The 27,823-nt window shown below is 38.6% G+C and overlaps 1 protein-coding gene across 3 annotated transcripts; it reads left to right on the top strand.

Moving 5' to 3' along the window:
• Window positions 1-676: 676 nt before the first annotated feature.
• On the top strand, window positions 677-27,823 carry SUMO1 (small ubiquitin like modifier 1). 3 transcript variants are annotated; one of them, XM_061204046.1, is made up of 6 exons: window positions 677-708; window positions 955-1,119; window positions 15,530-15,604; window positions 19,723-19,800; window positions 22,052-22,123; window positions 26,993-27,823. In XM_061204046.1, exons 2-6 carry the CDS (start codon window positions 1,108-1,110, stop codon window positions 27,059-27,061), a joined length of 306 nt encoding a protein of 101 aa, XP_061060029.1. In that variant the 5' UTR covers window positions 677-708; window positions 955-1,107; the 3' UTR covers window positions 27,062-27,823. The 3 variants fall into 3 exon arrangements, with proteins under 3 accessions (XP_061060029.1, XP_061060016.1, XP_061060025.1); XM_061204033.1 differs by having other exon boundaries at window positions 955-1,170; XM_061204042.1 differs by lacking the exon at window positions 677-708 and having other exon boundaries at window positions 1,088-1,170; window positions 19,728-19,800.

The following is a 27,823-nucleotide window of genomic DNA, read 5'->3' as shown; positions in this document are numbered from 1 at the left end:
TTTGGTGTCATATCTAAGAAACCATTGCCTAATCCAAGGTCAAGAAGATTTATACCTATGTTTTCTCCTAAGAGTTTTATAGTTTTAGCTCTTACATTCAGGCCTTTGATCCACTTTAAGTTAATTTTTCAATATTGTGAGATAGTGATCCAAATTCATTCTTTTGCATATGAATATCCAGTTGTCCCAGTAAGTTTTGTTGAAAGACTTCTTTCACCATTGAATAGTCTTGGCATTTTTGTCCAAAATTAATTGATGTGTGAGGATTTACTGATTTATTCTGGAATCTCAATTCTGTTCCGTTTGTCCACATCCTTATGCTCTATGCTTTTGTCAGTAGGGCCACTATTATTTTAAAGGACTCACAGAAGGACCATTCTTTAACTCAAAGCAATGAAGTCAAGGGTCGGAATCAGCTTCTTCTCGCCACCAGTTTAGAACTTTCAGGAGCATCTTTTTCATCAGTAGCCATCAAAATCCTGCCCAATGGGATCATGTTTTGTTTTGTTTTAATTAAGTTCATGTGCTTGGCCAGGGTTGGTTAACCAAAAGTGCTAGCTCTAGTGTAAGAAGCACTAGAGTGCTAGGTATACAGTATACACGACTGTATACACTAGGTATACAGTCCAATTTATTCAGGGAGATCGATGAGCAAGGCCAGGAGGAGACAATAGAAGTATCTTGGCTCAGCCTTCAGAAACGCGCAAGGTATCGGAGGGAGGGGTCTGTGCTGTCAGTACGCTTCCAAACGTCGAGACTGGGCACCCGGAACTTTTCCCCAGGGGGATGGGCTTGGGACCCAGGCACAAGGCCTAGTCTAGGTGCAGCTGGGGGGACTGTCGTTTATTCACTCGCGCGACCACCACTAAAGCCGCTCGGCCCTCCCGCCTCCGGGCGGCCCCCCCACTGGTTTTCCCGCCTCGCCTTTCCTCGCTTCCTTCTCCGTCCTCTTAGCGCGTAGCGGAAGTGACGCCAGGCGTAGCGGAAGTCCCTCCAGCCGCGGTGTTGTGCTGTGGGGAAGAGAGACGGATTTGTAAACCCCGGAGCGAGGTTCTGCCTACCCGAGGCCGCTGCTGTGCGGAGACCCCGGGGGAAACCACCGTCACCATGTCTGACCAGGTACCGGCCTGGGAGCCATCCAATGGCGGTGGCCGAGGCCTTACTCCGCAGGTCCGCCAGCCGCTCGGCTGGGGCCGGGGATGGAGGCGCGGGGGAGGGGAGGGCGGAATGGGGGAGGGGGCGGCCGGTGGGGACTGGGCTAGCGCGGGAGGGGAGTGGAGTAGGACCGGAGACGCCTGGGCCTGCCGCGGGCCTTCGGGAGCCGCCCTGCCCCTCTCCTGGCTGGCTCATCACCCCCTGTGCCCCAGCGCTTCTGGTCGCGGCCTCAAGTCGTCTCCCTTCTTTCTCCGGGGCCGACCAGGTGCAGAGCCCAGCTCCCACTTTCCCGAGAGGGTCCATGGGGAACCCGTGTGCCTGCCTCTTCAGAGGACTCATTGCAGAAGCAGGGCCCTAGGCCCCAGTTATGTAACGGGAGAGAATACCTGCCCCGGAGCCTCCGTGGCCCTGAAAAGCGGGTGGACTCCACTTTTGGGTTCTTAGTCTTTAGATAGTCTTGGAGTGGGGACGTGGGGGCGGGGGGTAGGGAGACATTGTCTGGTGTTGCTGGGATCCTAGAAAGCTCTGCCTTCCGTTCGGATTGCAGCTGGGGCCGGGCTGCCTCTGCTCTGCTCTGAGTCTTTTTCCGTGTGGGTGTGCAGAGCTGTCGCCTCTTTCTTGTACTTTCCCATTTCTTACTCGGGATTGGTTCAGTAGCTCTCCAGTTGTAAGAGAGAACTCAGAATAATCAAGAAACAAAGTAGAACAAAACTGCTAGAGCAACAGAAAGCGTTTCATCTGGGCGTTAACATGAAGATGACTGATACCTTTGAGGAAAAGGATAGGAAAACTTCGTGTATGTAGAGCAGTTGCAGAACATTTGCAGAAAGCTTCCTGTTATAGCAGAGTGCTCCATCTGAATGTTAATATCAAGAATTTACTTGGGATTTGCACTCAGTCAGGAGTGTTCGATTTTACGTGGTAAGTTTTTCTTCCTCATCCTTTTCTAGTTAACCATGTTTATGGCTAGTTTTTACTTTATAGGTTTTTTGTCTGGACTTTGTTTTGTTTGCTCAGACGACTTTGACTTTTTAAAGTATTTTTGGACCTTTTGCTTGTTTAGTGATAGTTATCTAGAAAACTGTTTCTCATTCAACCCCATAATGTACTTGAACTTTTAAATTTAACACATTTATTCCCTTGGCTTTTAACCCAGTTCAGTTTTGTACCACTTGGTGAGAGCAAGTGAGGCTTTTGTGGATTTGTACTGTTGCGCAAAATGTACATTTATATTTTTAAGGTTAAACCATAATCTAGATTAGTTTTGGGTGGATCTTCTTACTAACAGTCTAGATTAATTCCCAAATTGGTATGGGAATGGCATTATAACTGTCTCCCTAGGTAGTTGTTTACTTGGTTACCAGGGAGGAAAGAACAGGTGTAAATGCTTAATTTCATCAGCCTTTTATTTTGATGCTCAGAAGTGGCTAGGAAGCCTGTTGAAATTTACTATAGTCTGATGAAAGAGCAGTGTACAGAAGGGATTATACAGTAAATTGTAGAATTTATTGCTCCAGTTTGAATTCCAGTCATTTAAAAGAGACTTGAAGGAACAAATAAAGCACCTAGGACACTAACAGGTGCCTCTAGGCCAGAGGTTCTTTAGATTCTTTTCAGGGGGTCCTTGAGGCCAAAACAATTTTCATGATAATACTAGGACATTGTCTTTCCCACTGTCATTCTTTCATGAGTGTTCAGTGGAGTTTTCTAGAGATTGACATGATCTGGTATATCACAACAGATTGAAATGTATCAGTAGAAGCAGATGTGGAAATCCAGCTGCTATTAAGCCAGACATTGAAGAGATTTGCAAAAATGCAAAACAGTGCCACTTTTCTTACTAGTTTTGTTTTGAAAAATATATATTTTTTAAGATTGATGCTTCATTGCTACTTTCAAGAAATTGTAATTTATATACACAGTACCATTTAATGAGGGTATCATCATATCCTTACCAGTGTTTTATATTGCTATTATTAAAATACTTTTCGGGACTTCCCTGGTGGTGCGGTGGTTGAGAATCTGCCTGACAGTGCAGGGGACATGGGTTCAATCCCTGGTCTGGAAAGATCCCACATGCCGCGGAGCAACTAAGCCCGTGCGCCACAACTACTGAGCCTGTGCTCTAGAGCCCGCGAGCCACAACTCCTGAGCCTGTGTGCCACAACTACTGAAGCCCGCGTGCCTGGAGCCCATGCTCCGCCACAAGAGAAGCCACCGCAATGAGAAGCCCGTGCACCGCAACCAAGAGTAAGCCCTGCTCGCTGAAACTAGAGAAAGCCCATGCGCAGCAATGAAGACGAAACGCAGCCAAAAAAAAAATTTTTTTCATAAATAGCAACATGAAAAATATTTGTAATAAAAATACATTATTTGCTAATATATATTGGGTTTATTATCTTAAAACAAATTAATATGTATATAAAACATTTCTCAGTTTCAGTGTCTAATACTGCAAACCTCAGTAGATATAACCAACCTAACAAAAGCTTTATGGGGTTCTAATTAATTTTTAAGAGTGTAAAAGAGTCCTGTGACCATAGAGTATGACCACTGTTGCTCTAGGCTGATTGACCAACATCGTTGTTAATAATAATTGGGACCCAGTACAGTTTTAGTGTTGGGATGCTAAGGATTTAAAGAGATATGAAGCTGAACTCTTACCCTGATGAGGCTTATGAGTGAGAGTAAGAATCCCAAGTTACTACTGTGCCATATCAGCAGCATGAGACTGAACCATTGTCCCCAAAAGACTATATAAACCAGGTTGTTTTAGAACGATGTATTTTCTGAGGCACCTCTCAGAAGGTTATTGTCTGTGCTAAGATATTGGAATTGAGTAATCATTTCAAGTTAAAATAGGTGGACATTAAAGTCACACAAGAATTGCTGGGTTCTCCATTGACAAATGAAAAATGATTATTTTTGGAATTTGAATGAAATTCTCATAATTCTAACAATGCCATCATTATCCAGTGTACCATTATTGAATAATCCTCTAATACAGGTTCTAAACCTGAGGATCATGAATCCTAAGGGCTGAAAATCCACTGAAATTGTATGGAAATTGTATGAAGTTATATTTGTGCATGTGTATTTTTTTTAGGGAGAAAGGATCTATAGCTTTCATAAGGGGTACGTGATCCCTCAAAAAGGTGAAGGACTAGCCTTTAACCAATAATAGAGACCTGATTGGGTGCTCACTTTTAGCCTAATTTCACGTTGCAGCAAAACTGAGCACTTATGTAGAACAAGAAGTTTAATATCAAACTGGTAAGGGTAATTTGTACAAATATTTTTCCTTCCTTACATTCACATTTATAGTGTTTCTTTTTCATATCAGAATCATGAAAGGCAGCATGGACTTCAGCTCTTCAATTCAGGTCTGTTAATTTGTAATAATTGGATGACTGATTTGCTTCAAATGCTGACTGAATCTGTTGTAGCAGTTTTACTCTGTCCATCCCCACCTCAGAGAGAGGGCGGGCGGAGAGGGAGAGAGATAGAGATATTGATTGAATGATCTCCTTTTATCTTTAGTCAAGGATTTTGAAGCATTATGTAATTCTGGTTATCTGTTGGTACCTGACAGACTACTTCAAAACGTAATGGCTTAAAGCAACAGTCTTGTTTTGCCCATAAATCTGCAATTTGGGCAGGGCTCTGTGGGTTGGGCTCATCACTGCTCCTTGATGTGTGGGACCTCTGCTGGGATTACTCACATGACTGTGTGCTGTAACGGATGGGTTCTTCATATAGTCTCAAGGTCTCTGTGAGTGCTCTCGTCGTGTATTCTCTTGAGCATGGGGACCCCAGAATATTCAGACTTATGGCAGCTCAGGGCTCACAAGAGAGTGTTCTAGAGAACCTTGGGTGGAAACCCCAAGCCTCCTAGAACCTAACTTTGGAAGTCACTTCTGCATTCTGTTGGTCAGGCAAATCACTAAGTCCAGCCCAAATTCAGGGGAAAGGCATTTATTTTTATTGAGATACACTTGACATATAACATACTAGTTTCAGGTGTACAACATAATGATTCAGTATTTGTATATATTGTGAAATGATCACCACAATAGGTCTAGTTAAAATCCATCACCACACATGGTTACAAATGTTCTTTTTTTCTTGTTTTTGAATTTTATTTAATTTTTTATACAGCAGGTTCTTATTAGTTATCCATTTTATACATATTAGTGTATATATGTCAATCCCAATCTCCCAGTTACAAATTTTTCTTGTGATAAGAACTTTTAAGATCTACTGTCAGCAACTTTCAAATATACAATACAGTATTATTAACTATAGTCACCAAGGGAAAGGCATCTAGACTCCATTTCTTAATAGGAAGAGTAACAAAGAATTTGCAGTTATCTTTAATCTACCACATTACTTGTATTTCTTTTGTTAGGATAGCGTTATTCCCTGCAGCATTCTTTATATCTCTCTGTTGTTGATGTTTGCTGATCTTTCTGTTAGCTTGAGATAGCAGGAGAATATGATAAACTAGGTGTATATTAAAGTTCATAATTATGTATACTATTTATGTCATAGAATAAGTATTAACATACTTATAAGTATGTTAAGAATAAGTATTAACAAACATAGCTGCATACTGTAGCTATGACTTGAGCATTTAGTTAGTGAAACATACATTAAACATTCCATGCCCCAGGAGAGGAATGATGTATTCTGTCTTCTCTCTGACAGATATATGAAGTGCTGCTAGTAAATGTTGCGAACATATTGATTATAATAAAACATTTCAAATAAAATGTTACCTGAACATTATTTAATAGTATTTTAAAAACTGAGTATGATTATTATGTTAGAGTACTCATGAGGTGGGCTTCCCTGGTGGCGCAGTGGTTAAGAATCCACCTGCCAATGCAGGGGACACAGGTTTGAGCCCTGGTCCGGGAAGATCCCACATGCCGTGGAGCAACTAAGCCCGTGTGCCACAACTACCGAGCCTGTGCTCTAGAGCCTGCACGCCACAACAACTGAGCCCGTGTGCTACAACTACTTGTTGCGGAGCACGGGCGCCTAGAGCCCATGCTCCGTAGCAAGAGAAGCCACCGCAATGAGAAGCCTGCGCACCGCAACGAAGAGTAGCCCCCGCTCGCCACAACTAGAGAAAGCCCGCGCGCAGCAATGAAGACCCAACGTGGCCAAAAATAAATAAATTAAAAAAAAAAATAGTACTCATGAGGGTTAGTGGAGTAGTTCAGATTTCAAAACTGTAAAGCAGTTGTCAAATATCTATTGACACTCATTAGCCCCCCATACCAGTTAGAATGTTTCTATTATAGGTTATATATTTAGTGTTGTAATTATTTATTTAAGTGCCTTTCTCCATTTTACTGTTTGCTTTCCAGGGTCAGGAATCAGGCTTTATTCACCCTTTTTTTCTGAAGTGCCTAGCAGAGTGACTGAATACTTAGTAAAAGTTTTTAAAGGAATGAGTGGTCAGATTCATTCATTTAACAAGTATTTATTGAATGTCAGTATGTTCCAGGCAGCATTCTAGGCCCTACAATTGAAAGGTTGCCTCAAAAACGTGAAACAGCAGGTATCTTTCTCCTCCTCTTTCAATTCCCATGATGTTTTGTTATTGAGGAAGGGTTGGTTGTCATGCAGTAGTTTTCCTTTTACGATGTGTTTGCATACCTTCTCGAACTTTAGTTCTATTAGCAATAGACCTAGTAACTTCATCTCCAAAACTGAATCATTTGCTTCTTCCAGGACATTGGGATATTATCCATTGTTATGGATAATAATAATCCTGCGCTGCTTGTGGGATCTTAGTTCAGTTCCCCGACCAGGGATTGAACCTGGGCCCAGGCAGTGAAAGCACCGAGTCCTAACCACTGGACCACCAGGGAATTCCCATTTTGTCTAAGTCATGTTTGGTATCCTATTTTGGAATATATTAAAATTGTGTGTGTTTTTTTTGTAGATTATTCTCTGATCGTCTACTTTAAAAAAGTCATGTGGGTAAGGCCACACAGATCCTATTATTGAGTACCTTAGTCTTATGGTTTAAAATTTGGAATTCCTGCAACATGACTTAAGTTTATTTAAAGATATGTTGTATTTGTTATACTTCTATATTTTGACCATTCTTTTTGCATTTGATTGCTTTTACTGAGCTATTGAGAATCTGAAGGAAAAGACCTGAAGGAAGGAAGGGTGGAGTTCTGTTTGCTGGACCTGCTGTTCTCAATAGCCAGGGTCAGATATTTTTAAAGGTTTTACTGAAGATAAATATATATATGAAAAAGTGTACATAAATGTACAGTTTGCTGAATTTTCACAAACTGGTCACATCCATGCAGCCAGCACCCAGATTAAGAACAACTGTCCAGGGCTTCCCTGGTGGCGCAGTGGTTAAGAATCCACCTGCCAATGCAGGGGACACGGGTTCGAGCCCTGGTCCGGGAAGATCCCACATGCTGCAGAGCAACTAAGCCCGTGCGCCACAACTACTGAGCCTGCGTGCCACAGCTACTGAGCCCACATGCCACAACTACTGAAGCCTGTGCACCTAGAGCCCGTGCTCCGCAACAAGAGAAGCCACTGCAGTGAGAAGCCCGTGCACCGCAACGAAGAGTAGCCCCCGCTCACTGCAACTAGAGAAAGCCTGCACGCAGCGATGAAGACCCAACACAGCCAAAAATAATAATAATAATAATAAAATAAGTAAATTTATTTAAAAAAAAAAGAATGACTGTCCTGACTACTAACATAGATTAGTTTTGCCTGCTGTTATACATTATAATTTTTTATAAGTGGAATCACAGTTTGTATGTATTTCAGTGTATGGCTTCTTTTGCTCAGCATTGTTTGGAGATTTGTCTGTATTATTGTGTATAGTTGTATGTTGTTAAATCCCATTGCTACATTGCATTCCATTGTACGACTATACCACACTTTACTTATCTATTCTGCTTTTGATGCACACTGAGCGGGTTTTCGAGGAGCTGTTTTTTAATATAAGCCAAATGCTACCTATTTAGAGCACCTCCTCTGTCAATTTGGATTGCTTTTGGACTAAATAACAGAAAATCTGATATATAGTAGGTTAAACAAGTTTGCAGTTTATTTTTCTAATGAAGCAAGAAGTTCAGACATAAGTAGTTCAGGGATGGTAAGGCAGCTCCACCATGCCTTCATACTTCTTTCGCCTCTGTCCTTAGCAGGTGTCTTCACTCTGATGCTTGTCTCCTTGCCGGCAAGGTTACTTTATGTCTTGTTCCAGGCAGGAGAAAGGGATGGAGCAAAGGATAAAAGTATGCCAAAAAGTATGTACCAGCAAAAAGTATGTCACCTTCTATCTGCATGGCCAGCACTGCATCATGTGGCCATAAGAGAAGATTCGAATTTTTTTTTTCTTTCTTTTTCTTTGGCTGGCAAATTTAGGCTTCCCTTTGTAAGGAAGAAGGGGAAAATGGATATTGGATAGGTAATTAACAATGTCTGCCTTACCTCTAAATCTGCCTGCTAGTACTTTTGGATACAGTGAAGCCAGTTTGTTCTAGGCTTTGCATAGGTCCATAGTCTAGCTGCAGAGAGTACGGTTTATATAACCAGTAGGATTTCCTTTTCTTTTTTTTTTAATATAAATATATTTTTTAACTTAAAAAAATTATTTATTTTTGGCTGTGTTGGGTCTTTGTTGCTGTGCGTGGGCTTTCTCTAGTTGCGGCGAGCGGGGGCTACTCTTCATTGTGTGAAGGCTTCTCATTGCGGTGGCTTCTCTTGTTGCAGAGCATGGGCTCTAGGCACACGGGCTTCAGTAGTTGTGGCATGTGGGCTCAGGCGTTGTGTCTCACAGGCTCTAGAGTGCAGGCTCAGTAGTTGTGGTGCACGGCTTAGTTGCTCCGCGGCATGTGGGATCTTCCCAGACCAGGGATTGAACCCCAGTCTCCTGCATTGGCAGGCAGATTCTTAACCACTGCACCACCAGGGAAGTCCAACCAGTGGGATTTTCAATTATAATTTTTAGTTCCTGAGAAGTTGTCTTTATTTATCTAGTGTTTAACTGCAATTCTAGGGTTGAATGTAAATTTACGAAGTCCCAGTGTCTTCACAGCTTGACTTAAACCTTCAAGTTATGGAGCTAAGTCTGGTCAGTTTTATTCCAAATGTCTAGTACTGTCTCATTAAATTTGAACATAGGCAGCATGCACTGAAAAAATATGTGTGTGTGTGTATTTTTAGAATTGTGGTAAACCCATTGAAGTATGAGGGAGATGACTTTATTGTAATTTGGGGGTTTGTTTCTTTAAATAATGGGTACAGTTATTAGAATCATCCAATTTAATCCTTGTTGAGCTTTCTTTATTAGGAAATAAAATGAAATAAACCAATGTACAGTAAGAACTATGGTTAACAGAATTTTTGGAAACTTTGAATGTATTTTTAATGACATGTTTTATTATGGAAAAATGTAATGTATATATAATTGTACGCATATACCCATCTCTTGGCCTATCTTATTTCATTTGCATGACCCCACTCCACTTCATAACATTATTTTGAAACCAACCCAGACATTGTGTCTTTTCATCTGCAAATATTTTAATATGTATCTCTAAAAGAGAAGGACTTTTTCTTTTAACAAAACCAGGATACTGTTGTCCCACCTTTAAAATTGAACAGGTTTGTTAATGTCATCAAATAAGAGTAAATGTATTCTTTATTTTTGGTTTCCCAGAATCCCCCCTCTTTCAGAAGAATGAACAATCCTTGTACAACTGGAAGGGTCAGTGAGAGATTGGGGGTAGTTAAGTGTGGTGCTGTTTTCCTGTGATTAAATTGTCAACATACTGATTGCCATAGTGATTTTTAGCAAAGTTCTTGTTCTTTTGACTTTGAAATGGCACAGTAAAATCCTTCTGTTGAATTCTGTCCATTTGTAAATGAGGATTGTTGTGTTCTCTGTCCTTTCCTGTCTAGTTCTTCTTTTCAGATCCAGCTATCTTCTATTTCTAAGCTGTTTAATTTATATCTTGGAAAGAAGAGTTGGTAGTGCCTGGTGTCTGATAAATTCCTTTTACTGTTCCAGTTACCATGATTTAATCTCTAGATGACACAGACCTGAGAATTTAGAGGTTTCCAGTTCCTGTCTTTGATCTTGTACATACATTTACTTTTCTTTACATTACCAGTTTCTTCTGCTCTGGGGCTGTGTAACCTTTCCAGCCAAATCAACCAGCCCTCTCCGAGATTCTCTTTTCTCTGATGACCTACTGTCCCACACCCAGTGCTGAATGCTTTCACTGTTTTGTGACTAGTGTGCCATACCATTCTGTATTGGCTGCTTTTTTACAGGGGACAGAAGGAAAGAAGGCATACAAAAGACACTAAGATTACTGGAGACAAACTTTGGCCTTTTTTTGTCCAAGATCTTCTCATTTTCCAGACTAGTTTGTCAAAGGAAAAGAAAAAAAAGATAGCACATGAAAAGTTGGATGACTGCATTAGGCAAGCCTGAGGCTATTAAACAAGTGGGTGTAGATGACATTGCTCTAGTGCTTCAGAGTTGGGAAGAGATCACCAAAATGGAGTGACTAGGGAAAGTGGCAGTTTCTTTTTGGAAATTTCAAATGCTAGTATTCACATGTTCTTACGAAATTGAAGTGAATTATCTCTCTTTTTTTTTTTTTAATTTATTTATTTTATTTATTTATTTTTGGCCACATTGGGTCTTTGTTGCTGCACGTGGGCTTTCTCTAGTTGCAGCTACTCCGGGGGCTGCTCTTCGTTGTGGTGTGCGGGCTTCTCATTGCGGTGGCTCCTCTTGTTGTGGAGCACAGGCTGTAGGCGCGAGGGCTTCAGTAGTTGTGGTGCATGGGCTCAGCAGTTGTGGCGCACGGGCTTAGTTGCTCCGCGGCATGTGGGATTTTCCTGGAGCAGGGCTCGAACCCGTGTCCCCTGCGTTGGCAGGCAGATTCTTAACCACTGCGCCACCAGGGAAGCCCCCTCTTTTTTCTTTTAACATCTTGATTGGAGTATAATTGCTTTACAATGGTGTGTTAGTTTCTGCTTTATAACAAAGTGAATCAGTTATACATATACATATGTTCCCATATCTCTTCCCTCTTGCATCTCACTCCCTCCCACCCTCCCTATCCCACCCCTCTGGGTGGTCACAAAGCACCGAGCTGATCTCCCTGTGTGAATTATCTCTTATTCCCAACTGTGAATATAAAACGCTGAAAGGATTTTGTTTGTATTGACTATTGTGTACAGTAGAAGTATGAAGCGTTAGTAAGATTTTGTGGTATGATACAGAAAATAGTGCTGTCAACTTAATTCAGCCAGCATTAAATAATTGCCTGGTATTTGCCTGACACTACAGAGATTATAAAGATGAAAAACTTGGACCCTCTCCTTGTAAACTTGTAGGGAAGTCAAGACATACAAAACTGTCACAGAAAATGTTAATTTAACAAGCATATTGAGTATCTTCAAAATACATACTAGACACTGTGCTTGACCAGAAATACAGAGAAGAGTAAGGCATGCCAATAAGGAACTCAATCTGGTGGGAGACACAGATATGCAAACATGTTATAATAAGATTAAAGTAAGCAGTATGGGAACATTTAAGAGGGTGATGAGGGAAATCATTTTGTAGGAAGCGATGCTTGAGTGGTCTTGAAAGGCGAATAGGGTAGAAAGGGCATACCAAGCAGAGGTGATTAACATGTACAGAGATAGTGGAGATAAGGTAGAGGGTGCCCTGTTTAAGGAATTGTACATCAGTGTGGCTGGAGCAAAAGATATTATTAGCAGGAGAAGTAGGAGAACAAGGCTGGATTGCTAGGCAGGAACCAGCCCATGGAGGACCAGTGTATGTTGGCTAAGGAGTTTGAACTTAATCCTGAAGATTCTTGGCAGATCAGATTGCATTTTAGAGAAGTGGCTCTGGTTGTAGTTGGGAAGAATTAATTGAAGGGAGCTAGACTTGGGGCATTTGTTATGCTATTGCAGTAATGCTAATGAGCAACAGTGAGTGCCTGAACTAAGGCAGTGGAATGGAGAGAATGAGAGTCACTAAGAGATATAATTGTCAGAATGATGAATGATTAAGTGTGAGATTTAAGAGAGGAAGAGTAGCCAAAGATGACTACTAAATTTCTGATGTGGGCAGCTGAGTGTATGGTAACCATTTATTGTAATTGGGAATCCAGGAGGAATTGTAGTTTTTTTGGATTTTGGTTTTCAGAAAGAGGAGTTAAAGCTAACAGAGGAGTTAGAGATAATGCATTCAGTTTTGGACACTTAAATTGAGGTACCCATGGGGACATCCAAAGTGGAGATAGATGTTCAAGCCCTTGAAAAAATGAGTGAAACTCAGAAAAGTTGTCAGGTTGGTGAGGATGGTTGTGAGTCATTAGTATCTGAGAGGTAGTTGGAGTTATGGGTCACCCAGGAAGAAGAAGAAAAAGAGGATTAAAGACATGGAACCTAGAGGAGCACCAGCATTTAAGGAAGTGGTCAAGATGAGGAAACAATGGAATCTTGGAGGCCAAAGGTAGAGAGTTTTCAAGGAAGAAGTCATAAGTGTCTGTTGGTTAAAGATGAGACTTGAAATTGTCCATTGGGTTTAGCAATAAGGAGTTGAACTGGTAACCTTGGTGAGAGAAGTGTCAAGTGGAATGGTGGGGTATAAACCAGAGTACAGTCGGTTGAGAGTAAAAGTGGAAACAGCAAATGCTGAGTACTCTCATAAGAAGTTCGAAGAAAAAGATGAGGCTGACTCCTCGAGAAGACAGTAAAGGGGGAGTGTTTTTAAATTGAGAATAAATGCCATAAAGGATATGAATAAAGTGCCAATGGGAGCATTAAAGGAAAATATTAATCCCAGTTGGAAGGTTGAGGGGTGCCGTGGTTCCTGGAAGAGTTTTTTTAAATACTGGATTTCAGGTGATGTGTGGGATGGATTTTTGTGAGATGATTTCAAGAGAGGTTGAGAGAGGATATGTATTACAGGTAAAGGAAACAGGAACAGCAAAGGGCTGAAGGTGGAAGAATGTTTATAGACATATTCAGGGAATAGCAGATAGTCCAATTTAACCAAATTCATGGTTTGTAAAGGAAGTGGAGAGAGGAAAATGAGAATTGAGCTTGGTAGTGGAGGAACTGAATGAGGTGCTGCGGAGATTGGTTCTCAGCCTTAAAGCACTTTTTGTTAGGGGTAGTTATACAGTCAGAGAAGCTGTGCTTTAGAAGGAGTTCTGAAGCATTGTGGACAATGGATTGGAGAAGGGGGAAGAACTCTTTTGTTCTGAATAGCCTCTGTAGCTACCCTGTCTAGGAAACACTGGAGCAAAATCACTCCCATTGTGCTGATGTATTGCTGCTCCGGTTGCAGGGGGATGTTTTTCTCCTTGTGGTAACTCCTATAAAGCTTCTTAACACCCCTTCTCTTAGTTAAAGAGGACTCAGGGCTTCTTTGCTCTTTGTTGCCCTTCACTGCGTGGAATAAGCTGTCCTTGTCCTCTCTAGATATGTAAAGGAAGAAGGAACTGTTTACTCTAAATATAAATTCATAGAAATGTGGTTGTGAGACTATGTTTGAAGACAGTCTTCTAGTTTTCAGGTGAAATACTGTCTCACTAAAGGAGGTTAATTTGGCCTGCTGCCATAATACGCAGTAGTCAGCAAATGTTGAAAGTACTGCAGAATGATAAACAGGCAAGGTTTCAAACTAATGAAGTCAGTTCTGTTATCTAAGCATTTCCCTGGACTCTAGCCTGTATCTTAAATTTAAAAGCTACTTCTAGTTTAATATATTCAATAAATTTTGAATGTTAAAGAGTTTGTTAGTTTTCACTTACTGGCATGAGATAAACAGGTAATGGCCTTGTTACTTCTGAAATACAGTATAGTTGGTTATATTCTTATCAAGCATTGATTAACAGCTTGAAATTGCTGTGAATCAAAAAGGCATATATTTAAATAAGTGACTAATATGGTGGCAAAACTAAGGTAAAGTGCATTGGAAAGCTACTTTTTGTTGTTGTTTTTTAATTAATTAATTAATTAATTAATTTTTGGCTGCGTTGGGTCTTCATTGCTGCGCATGGGCTTTCTCTAGTTGCGGCGAGCGGGGACTACTCTTCGTTGTGGTGCATGGGCTTCTCATTGCAGTGCCTTCTCTTGTTGTGGAGCATGGGCTCTAGGCACATGGGCTTCAGTAGTTGTGGTGTGTGGCCTTAGTAGTTGTGGCTTATGGGCTCTAGAGTGCAGGCTCAGTAGTTGTGGTGCAGGGGCTTAGCTGCTCCGTGGCATGTGGGATCTTCCCGGACCAAGGATCAAACCCGTGTCCCCTGTGTTGGCAGGCGGATTCTTAACCACTGCGCCACCAGGGAAATCCCGGGAAAGCTACTTTTATCACACCATTGGCTGAAATTTACCAAGCTACACCTTTACTAAAAATGGCTTACTTTTCTTAGATACTTCATGGCAAAGTTGTTTCAACTAGTTTATTCTAACTTCATTTTCTTTTCAGTATGCCTTCATTTGAAATTATCTTATTTATTATGGTATAATTTATAAGAGGGTTATACTCTTTTCTTCTGTCTTCCAATTTTGTCTCCTCTTTCCTTTTACTACTTACTCTGGGCTTTTTTCTTATTCCAGTTTAAGTCTCCTAATTTTTTTTTTTCAGCCAAGCCTAATCTTTTAAAATTGGATATACTGCTTCAGATAGTCTAAAATAAAACTGATTTGTTTTGACTCAAGACTACATTAGGCCAATACTTTGCTATTTGATTTTCCTTTCTAAATAGACTTTGCTTATGTTAATATGATTAATTTATGTTTCTTAGTACAGTTTTGTAATTGGAGTAGTTAACTTCTCCCAATAGGTTGTGAGAAAATCTTGGATTCAGAATGTTTGGTTAAGGATTCTTGGAGATGAGCTTCCTTTGACTAATAGGAGTTGACTGAAGATAATGGTTTCCAGGTTGTTCCTTTGTGTAGCAGCAATAGCACCACCTGGTAATTAGTTAGAAATGTATATTACAGCCCTACCCCAGACCTACTGAATAAAAAACTTGGTGTGAGGCCCAGCAGTCTTTTAACAAGTACTTTAGGTGATTCTGATGCTCAGTGAAGTTTTAGAACCATTACTATAGGATTATTATAATAAAAGAGACTTCTTTCTTGTTTTTTAGTGATCTTTAGAACTGGTGTTTGAGAGAGTAATTGACTTAGGACATTTTTTGCTTAATTGGCTGGCAGAGCAAAGAAATGCCTGCTGTATTTTCAGGTGCAAATTTTGTACCTTAAGTCAAAGTAATGGGTGAATAATTAAAATAGCATATAGGAACTTATATCTTTATATGTACTTTTCTTTCAGGAGGCAAAACCTTCAACCGAGGACTTGGGGGATAAGAAGGAAGGAGAATATATTAAACTCAAAGTCATCGGACAGGTGAGTTTCATTATTTTTCTCCTTTGACTCTGGAATGTGTGGATGATTTCTGACACACAGAGAAAATGACGTAACTAAGGCAAGTTATTTAAAAATGGCGATTCATTTACTACATATGCATCTGTTGGAGGCAGAAGAGGGTGATACTGTTTTCTTAATTGCTCTGCTAGGCAGATTTAGATCACCTTAATTTCTTCTAATAAAACTTTTTTTTTTCTTGGTTAGCATGCTTCGGTGGCAAATACAGCGACTACTCTTGAGTGATAATGCTAGGGCCCTTAAACCAAAGGGCCTCTCAGGCCTTTTCTTGACCCCTTTCTCTTTCTTGGCACCTTATTTCTACAGACTCTGGCCTGTATCTTATTGACCCTTTTTGAGATGTTAACAGATAATTAAGGTTAGCTGAAAATTATTGGAGGAATGTATCTTCATAGTTTTTTTTTTTTAAGGGACAAAAGAAAGAACTAGTAGACACTCACCATGGAAGTATGAGAGTACCATTTCCCCACATTCTCTGAAACATGGGATATTACCAGTCTTTCAATTTTGGGCCAGTGTAATAGCTAGACATTTTATTTTGCATTACTCTGATTATCAATGAGGTATAATTTTTTGTCTTTTACGTTTATATTAATCGTGTGTTCATATCCTTTTCCTATTTTCTGTGATCATCTTATTTTGAAAATTTTTATTAAGATATAATTCAGATACCATAAAATTCATCATTTAAAATGTATAATTTAGGTGCTTTAGTATATTCACAAGGCTGTACAACCATTACCATTATTTGATTCCAGAACATTTTCATCACCCCAAAAAAGACACAGTGTGTTCATTAGCAGTAATTCCCCATCTTCCTTTTCCCCCAGCCTCTAGTAACCGCTAATCTACTTTACTTTCTGCGTTTATGGATTTGCCTATTTTGGACATTTCATGTAAATGGAATTACATGATTTGTGACCTTTTTGTGTCTGGCTTCTTTTATTTAGCATAATGTTTTCAAGGTTCATCCAAATTGTAGCATGTTTCAGTATTCCATTCCTTTTTATGGCTGAATAACATTTCATTGTATGATATACTGAGTTTGTTATCCATTCATCAGTTAATGGACATTTGGGTTGTTTTCATATTTTGGCTGTTATGAATAATATTGCTATTAATATTCATTGTAAGTTTTGTGTGGATATGTTTTCAGTTCTCTATATATCTAAGAGTGGAATTGTTGGGTCTAATATAGTAGTAACTTTTTAAAACTTTTTGAGGAGCCTCCAAACTGTTTTTAGTGGTGGCCGCACCATTTTACATTCCCACCGACAATATATGAAGGTTTGTTATTTTACATTCTAGTTAATATTTGCTGTTGTCTTTTTTTTATAGTCATCCTAGTGAGTGTGAAGTGGTATCTTGTGTTTTTGATTTGCATTTCCCTGATGGTTAATGATGAGTATCTTTTCCTGTTCTTATTGCCCATTTGTACATCTTTGGAGAAATGTCTATTCCGATCTTTTGTCCATTTTTAGATTGGATTACTTGTCTTTATTTTTGAGTTGTAATAACTTGTCATATATATTTAAGATATTAGATGCTTATCAGATAGATGGTTTGCAAATGTTTTCTCCCATCTTTGGGTTGTCTTTTCACTTTCTGGGTTGTGTCCTTTGCAGAAACAGTTTTTAATTTCGATGAATTGAATTTATTTTTTCTTTTGTTGCTATGATTTTAGTGTCATATCTAAGAAACTATTACCTAATTCAGGGTCACAAAAATTTATACCTATAGATTCTTCTAAGGTTTTTATGGTTTTAGCTCTTACATTAAGTTTTTGATCATTTTGAGTACTTTTTGAATGATTTTTGTATGCATTTGAAGGAGAGTCTAACTTCTTTCTTTTGCATGTGGCTATCTGTTTGTCCCAGACCATTGATTGAAAAGTCTGTCCTTTTCGCATTGAATTCCTTGACATCTTTGTCAAAATCAATTGACCATAGATATATATGGGTTTATTTCTGGGCTGTCAATTTTATTCCACTGATTTACAGGCATACCTCCGAGACATGCGGGTTTGGTTCCAAACCACTGCAATAAAGCGAATCGCATGGATTTTTTGTTTCCCAGTGCATGTGAAAGTTATGTTTACACTATAATGTAGTTTAAGTGTGCAATAGCATTTTGTCTAAAAAAACCAATGTACATACCTTAGTTTAAAAATGCTTTATTGCTGAAAAGTGCTAACCATCATCTGAGCCTTCAGTGAGCCTTTTTTTTGCAGGGTTAGGGTTTGAAATATTTAGAGAATTACCAAAATGTGACACAGAGACCCGAAATGAGCAAATGCTATTGGAAAAATGGTGCCAGTAGACCTGCTCAACTCAGGTTTGTCACAAAGCTTCAGTTTGTATAAAACACAGTATCTGCAAAATGCAATAAAGCAGAGTGCAATAAAATGAGGTACGCCTGTGTATGTTTGTCCTATGCCATGGATTACCTTTTTAACAATTACTGATTTGTAGGAATGCTTTATATTTTCTTGATTTTTCTTGTCTGTTATATATGTTGTGAATATTTTCTTCAGGGTCTCTTAACTTTTGTGGTGCTTCTTACTGTATAGATGGTTTATGTTTTTATTAAGTCAGATTTATCAATCTTTTTTTTTTTTTTTTTTTTTTTTTAGTGGTTTCTGAGTTAAAATCTTGCTTTGAAATAAGGATTTCCCAGTGTCAAGATTAGGGAAAAAGTCTCTCCCTAAGAAGAACAGAAAATATTAAAATTTTTTTTTAATGTTAGCTCTTTAATTCATCTGGAACTGATTTTAGCTTATGGTGTGAGGTATTGCTCTAGAAATTTTGTCTGTTTATGAAATTATACATAGGACAAGAATTTGTATTTATTTATTTATAAATTAGAAAAAAAATTTGGCCACACCTCACAGCATACGGGATCTTAGTTCCCTGACCAGGGATTGAAGCCAGCCCCTGCACTGAAAGCGCTGAGTCCTAACCACTGGACTGCTAGGGAATTCCCTGTTTTTTTTTTTTTAATAATTATAGTTACAAGGCTTCCCTGGTGGTGCAGTGGATAAGAATTCGCCTGCCAATCCAGGGGGACACGGGTTCAAGCCCTGGTCCGGGAAGATCCCACATGCCGCAGAGCAACTAAGCCTGTGTGCCACAACTACTGAGCCTGTGCTCTAGAGCCCACGAGCCACAACTACTGAGCCTGCGTGTCACAACTACTGAAGCCCGCGCGCCTAGAGCCCTTGCTCCACAACAAGAGAAGCCACCGCAATGAGAAGCCCATGTACCGCAACGAAGAGTAGCCCCCGCTCGCCGCAACTAGAGAAAGCCTGCGCGCAGCAACAAAGACCCAACACAGTCAAAAATAAACAAACAAATAAATAAATAATTTAAAAAAAATTATAGTTACAAACAAAACATGCAGCTTCCACTAACATGTATTTGTGAATGTGATATGTAATCATTAGGATTGGCTTTGAAATTTTTACAGTATGCAAGTGCCAGCATTTTTTTCTGATGGTTGCCTGGTAGTTTACTTGACAGTCTGGGTAGAAAAAAATTACGTGTGATCCCGTTTATCAGTTTGACTGACTCATTTCACTCATGCAAGAGAAGCCAGACTCTGTGTGGTGACTTTTTATGGCAGGAGTAAGTGTCTGTTATTTTGTGGTCTACGTCCCATTTGTAGGTTTGGCCGTCTTCAGTGACACTTCAGTTGTGGGGGTACTTTTTGTTTTGAGTTGCCTTTGGGAGTTTGTGACAGTTCACATTTTCATTTTGAAAACAGAATAGGCATGCAGTTCTGAAGGAATGCATTCTTTCACATACATACTTTTACTTAGGCTGCTAATTATAACACCCCAAACAGATTATCTTTATGTTTGTTTTATTAAATTTATTTTGAAATGGGTATATAGCAACTTTGAGGATGGTAAGAGTATTTTAATAAACCTGTTAGGAATGCTAAAAAGAATATTTTGGTGGGAAAATATAGGAGACAAGGTATACATTTCTATATGTAGTATATGTGTAATTAAATAATTTGTTTCAAGCAAAGCAAATAGCTTACACAGAGAGTGACTTTTTTCCCTCATATCTCCATAGGATAGCAGTGAGATTCACTTCAAAGTGAAAATGACAACACATCTCAAGAAACTCAAAGAATCGTACTGTCAAAGACAGGTTTGTATGTTATAATATTAAATTCAGTGCTTTATATATCATTAATTTTTCTTTCTTGTCAAAAGAAAAGTAATCCTTTGGGACTTCTCTGGTGGTCTAGTGGTTAGGACTTTGCAAGAAGAAAAAGAGATCACCTAGGTGTTAGGATAAGTAAAACAATAAACATTTGTTTCTGGTTTTTTTTTTTTTGGCCACGCTGCGTGGACTGTGGGATCCTAGTTCTCCGACCAGGGATCGAACCCGCGCCCTTGGCAGTGAAAGCGCAGAGTCCTAACCACTGGACTGCCAGGGAATTCCCTGTTTCTGTTTTTGATATTGTTATGCTCAGTAAAGTCTTTTAATTGGGGCTCAACTAGCTCACATTTGTAATAATGATGGGAGCTAAAATTGGAAACGAACATGTATTAAGTGCAGTATGCTCGTAGGTACTTGGATACATTGTCATTTACTGTTGACAACAACTCAGAAGAAAATCATATGGTCTTTTTACCTCATCTGTAAATGAGGGAGTTGATTATTGAGAAAAAACAGTGCAAAAGTGAAAACTAAACTGATCCAGAATTGAAGGTGCTAGGTTTGGGGAGATAATATAACATCAAGTTAGTATAATTTCTAGCTTTCTTTTTTATGCTTCAGAGTCTACAGTCTTTAGAAGTTTCTATACTCAGTTCACAGAGGCTTGATAATTTTTTTCTTATATTTGCTGATATACGAGGAATGGGACACTCAGTATATCTAAAGTATGGAATACTTACCCAATAGAGAGAGACTGAATCATCTTTCCATTTTGATTTTATAGACTGGTTTCTATAGAAACTTTTTTGACTCCAACATAAGATATTTCTTTTTTGAAAGATACTATAATTAAAATCAAAGAATATTCCACCCTTGTCAGTCGTGTTTATTTTTAATATAACCCTGGAAATAATTTTTATTTGTTTGTTTATCTATCTATCTATTTATTTATTTATTTATGGCTGTGTTGGGTCTTCGATGCTGCATGTGGGCTTTTTCTAGTTGTGGCGAGCAGGCGCTACTCTTCGTTGCGGTGCGCAGGCTTCTCTTTGCAGTGGCTTCTCTTGTTGTGGAGCACAGGCTCTAGGCTTGCAAGCTTCAGTAGTTGTGGCCTGTGGGCTCCGGAGTGCAGGCTCAGTAGTTGTGGCGCACGGGCTTAGTTGTTCCATGTCATGTGGGATCTTCCCGGACCAGGGATTGAACCCGTGTCCCCTGCATTGGCAGGTGGATTCTTAACCACTGTGCCGCCAGGGAAGTCCCAACCCTGGAAATAATTTAAAACCAGGGTATTTCCTGGCGGTCCAGTGGTTACGACTTGGCACTTTCACTGCTCCCAGGTTCAATCCCTGGTCGGGGAAATAAGATCCCGGAAGCATGGCCAAAAAAAACAAAAAAAATAGTTTAAAACCAAATACAGGTTAAGTTTGCAAGGTCTCATATATTTAAGTATAGTACATATTGGAAGATAGTTTGAATTTTTTTGGATGTTTTTGGGATAGTATTGTATTTAAACAGTGAAAATCTTAACACATTAGTTATTGAGCAGAACTTTCTAATACTTTTGGACTAAATGATGCTTGATTTGTACTTATTAGTGAAGTTATTTCTCTTTAAATGAGCCATCTATTCTCTTTTAGCTATTTTTGTGGAATAAATGATTAGAAAAATATATTTTAATACCTTTTGTAATATTTATAGTGCTGTAAATGGCATCACAGGTTTACTGTAGTTTATCTGGCTTGCTACTGTGCTTTACCAAATTTCTATGATTTAATCTGTTTAAAAACCAATTTTGCTTGTACAGTTGGAAGCTAGTGAGGCTGCTCATCCAATATCTGATTTTATCTTTATGTTAGCTTACAGATTTGAGAGGAAACTATATAGAATAGTGGTTAAGAATGCACAGGCTTAGGAGCAGATTTAGCCTTCAGTTCTTGGCTAGCTTGTGTGCCGTCTCCATACCTTAGATTCCCTAGCTGTAAAATGAAGATAATGTGATAATACCTACCTTCCAGGGCTGTTGTGATGAAAATTTATGATTATGTATATAAAATACTTGGTACAGGGAGTGCCTAGCAAATAGTTGGTACTCAGTAAATGATAATTATGATAGAATTAGCTGTCTAGTTTTATGTTCTACATATTCTGTTGAAGCTTTCATATTTGCTTTTTGTGCATCAAAGTTCCTGTTATCTCTTCTAAGATTTGTATATTTGTATGTTTTCTGCCTTTTTAGGGAGTTCCCATGAATTCACTCAGGTTTCTCTTTGAAGGTCAGAGAATTGCTGATAATCACACTCCAAAAGAAGTGAGTATAATTTCTTCTCTGATTCAAGGCATATTTTTAATTCTGCATTGAATGATTTGGTTTCACTGGTACCATTAAACTGTCCTTTTCTTGAATATTCTCTGATTTAACTGGTATATCATTTGTCAGAGAGAAAAATAATCTTTTGGGTTGAACTTCCCTTGTATTGCCTTCAAAAAGTGCCTGTAAAAAGAGAGGTGGAAAGTAGAAAATGAGTACTGAAATTGTCATAAGGCACACACATACTACGTCTTTTTGAGGATGGACAGATGGTCCTCAAATTTGGCAGATTTCTGGTACATTTTCATGGTGATGGTGACCTTCACGGTTCAATTTTGACTTTTGACCCATTTTGAGAACTTAATGTAGAAGCTTAGTGTATATTAATATATTTGGCTCTGTCATCTTGGTTTATGTTTTTTAATGCTTCTGTGCCTTTATTTGTTTTATTGTATGTATGGACTGTTTTCTCTGTTTATATATGCCACCCTCTCTATTCCCATCCCCACCGCCACCCCCCAGGCATCTGAAAGTAATAAAGTGTGAGAGAGAGAATGTGTGTATATTTATACAGATTCCCCCCTCCAAATACAAAATAACATTTTTGATGTTTCTGATAGTGGGAACAGTGTATGGTTATTATTAGTTTTTTGGTTTAAAAACATTTCAAACTTACAGAATTATGAGACTAGTATAATATTCTCCTGTATAACCTTTTTCCTGGATGCACCAGTTATTAACATTGTGCTATGTTTGCTTTTTTGTTCTGTCTGTATATACAGATTATTATTATTGGTGGGCCATTTGATACTGGCCCTTTACCCCTAAATATTTCAGTGTTATTGCTCTCCTAAGAGCCACAGTTAAATTATCTAATTTAAGTGATTTAACCTTGATACAATACTGTAATTGAATATACAATCAAAATAGTCTGATTTTGCCATCTGTCTCAGTAAGGTCCTTTATAGCGCCCTCCCTTTTTTTTTTTTTTTTTTTAACTTGACCTGGGATCTCATCCAGGATATGCATTCTAACTAGTTATCATGCCCCTTAGCTTTAATGTGGAACAGTTACTCAGTCTTCGTTTTTCATCACACTGACATTTTTTAAAAGAATTCAGGCCAGCTATATTTTAGAATGTCCTTCAGTTTGGGTTTGTCTGTTGTTTCCTCATGATTAGATTCAGTTTTGCATTTTTGGTAGGAGTAGCACAGAGTGAAGCTGTGAAATTCCGAGTGCATCATATCAGGAGTTATATGATCTCCATTTGTCCTGCTATGGATAATATTAACTTTGGTCACGTAGTTAAGATGGTAACTGCCAGATTTTTTATCCATTGTAAAGTTATCATTTTCTTTTGTAATTAGTAAGTAATTTGTGGGGAGATACTTTGAAACTGTGTGAATCATGACGTTCTTTAGATATTGGCCAGTGGGGACCCCTTCAATTTGGCGTCTTTTCTTTTTGACACCTCTCCATCTTTTTAGAAAGTTTTTATTTTGAAATAATTTTCAATTTACAGAAAAGTTGCAAGAATAGTACAAAAAACTGTACTCTCTTCCACTTAGATTAACCAGTTTTTAACATTTTGCTACCTATGCTTTATTATTCCCCTCCCCCCATATATAATATATGCGTGTATATATATGTATATCATCCAAACCACTTGGGAGTAGGTTGCATACACCATGCCATTTACTAAATATTTTAGTGTGTATTTCTTAAGAATAAGTATATTCTTTTACATAACCACAGTACTGTTAATAAAATTCAGGACACTTAACACTGTTAGAAAACTTTAGTCTTCAACCTAATTTTGTCATCTGTCCCAATTATGCCTTTTATAATAAATTTTCTCCCTCGTCACAGGATCCAGTTCAGTATCAACATATTTTATTTAGGGGTCTCTTTAATTATCTTTAATTTGGAGCAGTTTTTCAGCCTATCTTTGTCTTCATGACACTTACATTTTTGAAGAATACAAACCAGGTATTTTCCAAAAAGTTTCTCAATTTGGGCTGTTCTGTTTCCTCATGACTAGATTCGGATTATGTATTTTTGGCTGGAATACTACATAAATGGTGATGTGTCTTTCTCAGGGTGTAATATCTGGAGTATCTGAAGTCCCTTATTGAGTTTAACAGTTGTCTTTTTCCTTTACTATGTAGTTACTATTTTTCCTGTTTTAATTGAGTAATTTGTGGGCACATACTTTGAAACTATGTGACTATCCTTTTTCTCATCAAACTTTTCCCTGTAGGTTTAGTATCTACCCACTTTCTTAAGTACTTCCTTACTGTCTGGCACAAGATATTCCAAACTTATGTTGTATTTTCCCTGTCCTAGCTTGACATAATCTCTGCAACACAGAAGATATTTCATACATTTTAGTGACACCTCCCTCACTATCATTAAGAGATTTATCTTCTTAGAAGAATAATAATGGGGCAGTGGGAGAGAGTAGGTATTTAGGGAGTGACCTCTTTGTACTCTTGTTTACTTATCTCTGCTAATGTACTACTTTTTTTTTTTTAAATTTATTTATTTATTTTTGGCTGTGTTGGGTCTTCGTTGCTGCGCGCGGTCTTTAGTTGCGGCGAGCGGGGGCTACTCTTCGTTGCGGTGCATGGGTTTCTCATTGCGGTGGCTCATCTTTGTTGTGGAGCATGGGCTCTAGGCGTGCAGGCTTCAGTAGTTGTGGCACGCAGGCTCAGTAGTTGTGGCTCGCGGGCTCTAGAGCACAGGCTCAGTAGTTGTGGCGCACTGGCTTAGTTGCTCCGCAGCATGTGGGATCTTCCCGGACCAGGGATTGAACCCATGTCCTCTGCATTGGCAGGCAGATTCTTAACCACTGTGCCACCAGGTAAGTCCCTCTGCTAATGTGCTCCTTAAAGCTGATGGCTTCATATTCTCCATAGTTTGAGGACACGTGCTGCCTTCCTGATTTAAAGGTTCCTTGTAATGTTTGGAATTTTAGTCCTTGCAGTATTTACCAGGCTATATGTGCAATTAAAATTAAATTTTAATAGCCTCTTTAATTAATAATTATTTTAATATTCATATGTCTATCACAATCAAGATATCCATAATACTAGAGCCAATTAATCACTTTTAAAAAAATTCTAAATCCACTTAAGTCTATGTTTTATTTTTAGATTTCTTAGCATATTTTAATTTTCACATTTTGTAATTCAGCACAAAATTGTCACCTATAAAATACTGATCTTGGACTTTCCTTTGAAATGTTATTTTTCATTTCTTTTTGTGATCCACTATAGTTCAGTGGAAACAGTGATAGTTTTTGTTTTCAGTCTGCCTATTACAGTGCTCCTTAACCCTGTCTGCACATCAGAATCAACAGATTTACAGTCCTTTACAAGCCTCACTGAGTGTAACATCTGGGTTTCTATGCGACACCAAGCCCCCTTATGTACTCTTTTATTTTTTAAATAAAAAATACTTGTGTTAAAAATAAATAAAAGTATTAGAAAACCAAACTACCAAAGTATATAAAATGGAAAATACACTTTAGATATCTCTGCATTCCCATTTCTCAGAGGCAACCATTATTAATAATGTCTTTTAGAAAAAAATTCCAGAATATTTCAATGCATATAAAGCACATTAAAAAAAAAACTTAATTGCCTATACTTTGCTTAATGTTCTGTATAAGGCATTTTAAAGGGTCTTTTTTCTTCTTCTTCTTTTCCTTTTCTGTAAGAGTTGAGAAGGGTTGGTCTGAAAAATCTGGCTTATACAATTGGAGGTGTCAAATAAGAGTAGAAGTACAGTAAGTTTTCTTCACTGAGTGGTTACTATCAAAGAAAATAATAGTTATATGCCAGAAGGAATTGTAGATGACAAAGCAAACCACTTAGAAATGAATCCTTAGGCAGTGTTTTTCTAACTAAAACCACATATATTTCAAAGTGAGATCAGGTTTTTTGAAAGAGATTCTATCAAGTAATTACATCTAGAAGTAAAATGCATTTTAGAAAATATGCCATCAAACTATTATTTAAACTATTATATACATGTTTCATTAGGTTTGAAACTCCTTTAAGGTACTTTTCAGAAACATTTACATTTTATATGGTGAATAAACTGGGACGTGAAGTTGGCTCAGCAAAGTAATATGAATGACTTCATAGACATAGTATCAGAGGAAAAGATATACCTCTCTGTTCTTTAAAACTTGGTTGGTTGTTTGTTTGTTTTGTTTTGTTTTGGCTGCGCCATGTGGTATATGGGATCTTAGTTCCTTGACCAGGGATTGAACCCATGCCCCTTCATTGGAAGCACAGAGTCTTAATCACTGGACCACCAGGGAAGTCCCCCTCTCTGTTCTTTAGATTAAAGGAAACAGTATTCTTTTTTTTTTTTTAAATAAATTCATTTATTTATTTATGGCTGCGTTGGGTCTTTGTTGCTGTGTGTGGGCTTTCTCTAGTTGGGACGAGTGGGTTCATTGTGGTGCACGGGCTTCTCGTTGTGGTGGCTTCTCTTGTTGCGGAGCATGGGCTCTAGGCGTGCGGGCTTCAGTAGTTGTGGCGCGTGGGCTCAGTAGTTGTGGCTCACGGCCTCTAGAGCACAGGCTCAGTAGTCATGGTGCATGGGCTTAGTTGCTCCGCGGCATGTGGGTTTTTCCCAGACCAGGGCTCAAACCCATGTCCCCTGCATTGGCAGGCAGATTCTTAACCACTGCACCACCAGGGAAGCCCGGAAACAGTATTCTTAATTTTAGAACAGGATAACTATGGATTACTTTTGTATCTTTTTGCACTTTAAAACAGTGGCCACATAATTGCAGCCAATTAAAAAAATAGTACTTTTATATTCTACTACTAACACTTTTCTTTTCTCTTACAGCTGGGAATGGAGGAAGAAGATGTGATTGAAGTTTATCAGGAACAAACAGGGGGTCGTTCAACAATTTAGATATTTTTATTTTTTTTTCTTTTCCCTTAATCCTTTTTTATTTTTAAAAATAGTTCTTTTGTAATGTGGTGTTCAAAACAGAATTGAAAACTGGCACCCCATCTCTTTAGAACATCTGGTAATTTGAATTCTAGTGCCCATTATTCATTATTGTTTGTTTTCATTGTGCTGATTTTTGGTGATCAAACCTCAGCCCCGTTCATATCGCCCTCTCCTTTTTAAAAATTATGTGTGTGCACAGAGAGGCCGCCTTTTCCAGGACTGTGCATTTACAGGCTTGTGATAAGTAAGATTGACTAATGCGAGTGTTCGTAATGACTTTCCAATTGGCCCTGAAGTTCTAGCATGTGATCGCTTCGCTCCTGGACTGTGACTCTCAGTGGGAGATGGAAGTTTTCAGAGAACTGAACTGTGGGAAAATGCCCTTTCCTTAACTTGAAGCTACTTTTAAAATCTGAGGGTCTGGACCAAAAGAAGAGGAATATCAGGTTGGAGTCAAGGTGACAGAGGTGGTGAAAATAATGACAAACTCCAAAGATGGCTTCACTGAAGAGAAAGCATTTTAAGATGAAAGAAAAATCTTGTCAGAAGATCCCAGAAAAGTTCTAGTTTTCATTAGCAGTTAAAGTTATTCATGCAGAAGTGTATACAGCAGAACGCTGCTCTTTTTGACTTTATTTGTACTTTTTGGCCTGGGATATGGGTTTTAAATGGACATTGTCTGTACCAACTTCATTAAAATAAACAAAATATTTGTAAAAA

Source organism: Eubalaena glacialis, chromosome 1 (assembly GCF_028564815.1).
Source record: "Eubalaena glacialis isolate mEubGla1 chromosome 1, mEubGla1.1.hap2.+ XY, whole genome shotgun sequence".
Classification (NCBI taxonomy): Eukaryota; Metazoa; Chordata; class Mammalia; order Artiodactyla; family Balaenidae; genus Eubalaena; species Eubalaena glacialis.
The sequence above is the reverse complement of the archived record's forward strand: the minus strand, read 5'-3'. Positions and strand labels throughout refer to the sequence as shown.